A 1,907-nucleotide genomic window follows, 5' to 3' on the forward strand; every position below is an offset into this window, starting at 1 on the left:
TTCGGTTGAAAATGTGAATCTCATATATTATCATATAGATGTCTTTCACACAGAGTGATCTATTTTAAGAGTTCATTGATTTTATTGATGATGATTATGGCTTACATCCAATGAACCCCAAAAATCAGTGTATCAGAAAATTAGAATATTATATAAGACCAATTGATACTTTCTGCAGTGTGGGCAGTGTGCCAAGTCCTGCTGGAAAATAAAATCTGCATCTCCGTAAAAGCTGTCAGCAGAGGGAAGCATGAAGTGCTGTAAGATTTTGTGGGAAAACAAAACTGCACTGACTTTAGATTTGATAATAAAACACAGTGGATCAACACCAGCAGATGACAGACATTTCTCTCCAAACCATCACTGATCATCAGTAAATTTCACATTTCATTTGTAAATCAAGGAATCAAAGTCTGGAGGAAGAGCGGAGAGACACACAGTCCAAACTGTTTGAGGTCTAATGTGAAGTTTCCACCAATCAGTGATGGTTTGGAGAGACATGTCATCTGCTGGTGTTGATCCACTGTGTTTTATTATCAAGTCTAAAGTCAGTGCAGTTTTGTTTTCCCACAAAATCTTACAGCACTTCATGCTACCCTCTGCTACTGACAACTTTTATTGAGATGCTGGATTTCTTTTTTCAGCAGGACTTATCAAACTGCGCACACTGCCAAACGTATCAATTGATTGTGAATCTCAGGCATGCAGTTCATACAGGCATGCAGTTCAAACAACAGAAAAATTTACTCCAAACAATCTGCAGTCCAGCTCATAATAGAGTTGGTTTAATTTGATGCACAGGCAAATACACAGACCAAAATTAGTGAAAGCCCAACAAGCTGCACTTAAGCAATCACCAATATATAGAATTTACTGGAGAATTTCTTTTAGCAGTTAAAACACTGGATGCTGTAAGATTTACCCTTTACTGAATTAGTTTATTATACAGTGTTAATTCTGTGAAAGCTGAAGACTTTTATTACAGTTGTTTATTAGGTTAAATATATAGCTGATAACATTTAAAAGCAACACTCTTTTCCACATGTACATTTTCATGCATATAAATATTAAAGCCATCAGATGAATGATTTATTGACTTTAAATGCAGCATGTACATCTGATTCATAACATCTGTCAAGTCTGTGTTTGCCTGACTAGAAGATAGAAGGACGTTTCAGGTGGTGTTTTTGTACAGCACTTCAACTTCTCGTGTCACTGTGTGTCTCGGGCACAGTAATACACAGCCGTGTCTTCAGTCTTCACACTGCTCATGTGCAGATACACCTGATCCTTACTGTTGTCTCTGGTGGTGGTGAACCTGCCATTAACCGCACTGGAGTAACGCTTCCTATCACTGTCATGCTCAATAGTTGAAACAAATTCCAGCCCTTTTCCAGGAGCCTGTCTGATCCAGGCCATCCAGGAGCTATCAAAGTCCAATCCAGAGGCTGTACAGGTCAGTTTATGAGATCCTCCAGGTCTGATTACCACTGATTCAGATTCAGTCAGTGTTTGACTGCAGGAATCTGAAACAGAGGAAAATCATTTACAGACATTTAGAACTTTTAAAGAACATTAAGACTGAATTAATTCTAAACATCAAACAGAAGTGAACGAACATTGAATGAGTAGAGAAACAGCAACATAGATCAAGAAGCTGCTCAGATCCATCCCAAAGAGCTAGAATGATCTTTCCACTATGATTTCAGGCTGCAGAATCTATGTATCAGCAGAATCTATTGTCTTATAGGCTGAATCATGTGTTTAATTTGCATACTCCAACCATGTGACATAACACACTACTAGTATAAATAGATGTGCTGATTAGACATCACCAGTAGTATGTAGATTAGTGTAGAAATGCTTAAGTGTTTCTCAATCTCTAGTCAAAAAGTGGTTAAATTCTA

General features: G+C 37.7%; 1 gene segment (V, D, J or C); it reads right to left on the reverse strand.

Annotated features, from left to right (window-relative positions):
* Positions 1-1,089: 1,089 nt before the first annotated feature.
* LOC125784360 (immunoglobulin heavy variable 3-7-like) lies at positions 1,090-1,707 on the reverse strand. The segment is given in 2 exon segments: positions 1,090-1,526; positions 1,620-1,707. Coding segments are annotated over 2 exon segments (366 nt in total).
* Between the last annotated feature and the right edge of the window lie 200 nt (positions 1,708-1,907).

Source organism: Astyanax mexicanus, chromosome 19 (genome assembly GCF_023375975.1).
Source record: "Astyanax mexicanus isolate ESR-SI-001 chromosome 19, AstMex3_surface, whole genome shotgun sequence".
NCBI lineage: Eukaryota > Metazoa > Chordata > Actinopteri > Characiformes > Acestrorhamphidae > Astyanax > Astyanax mexicanus.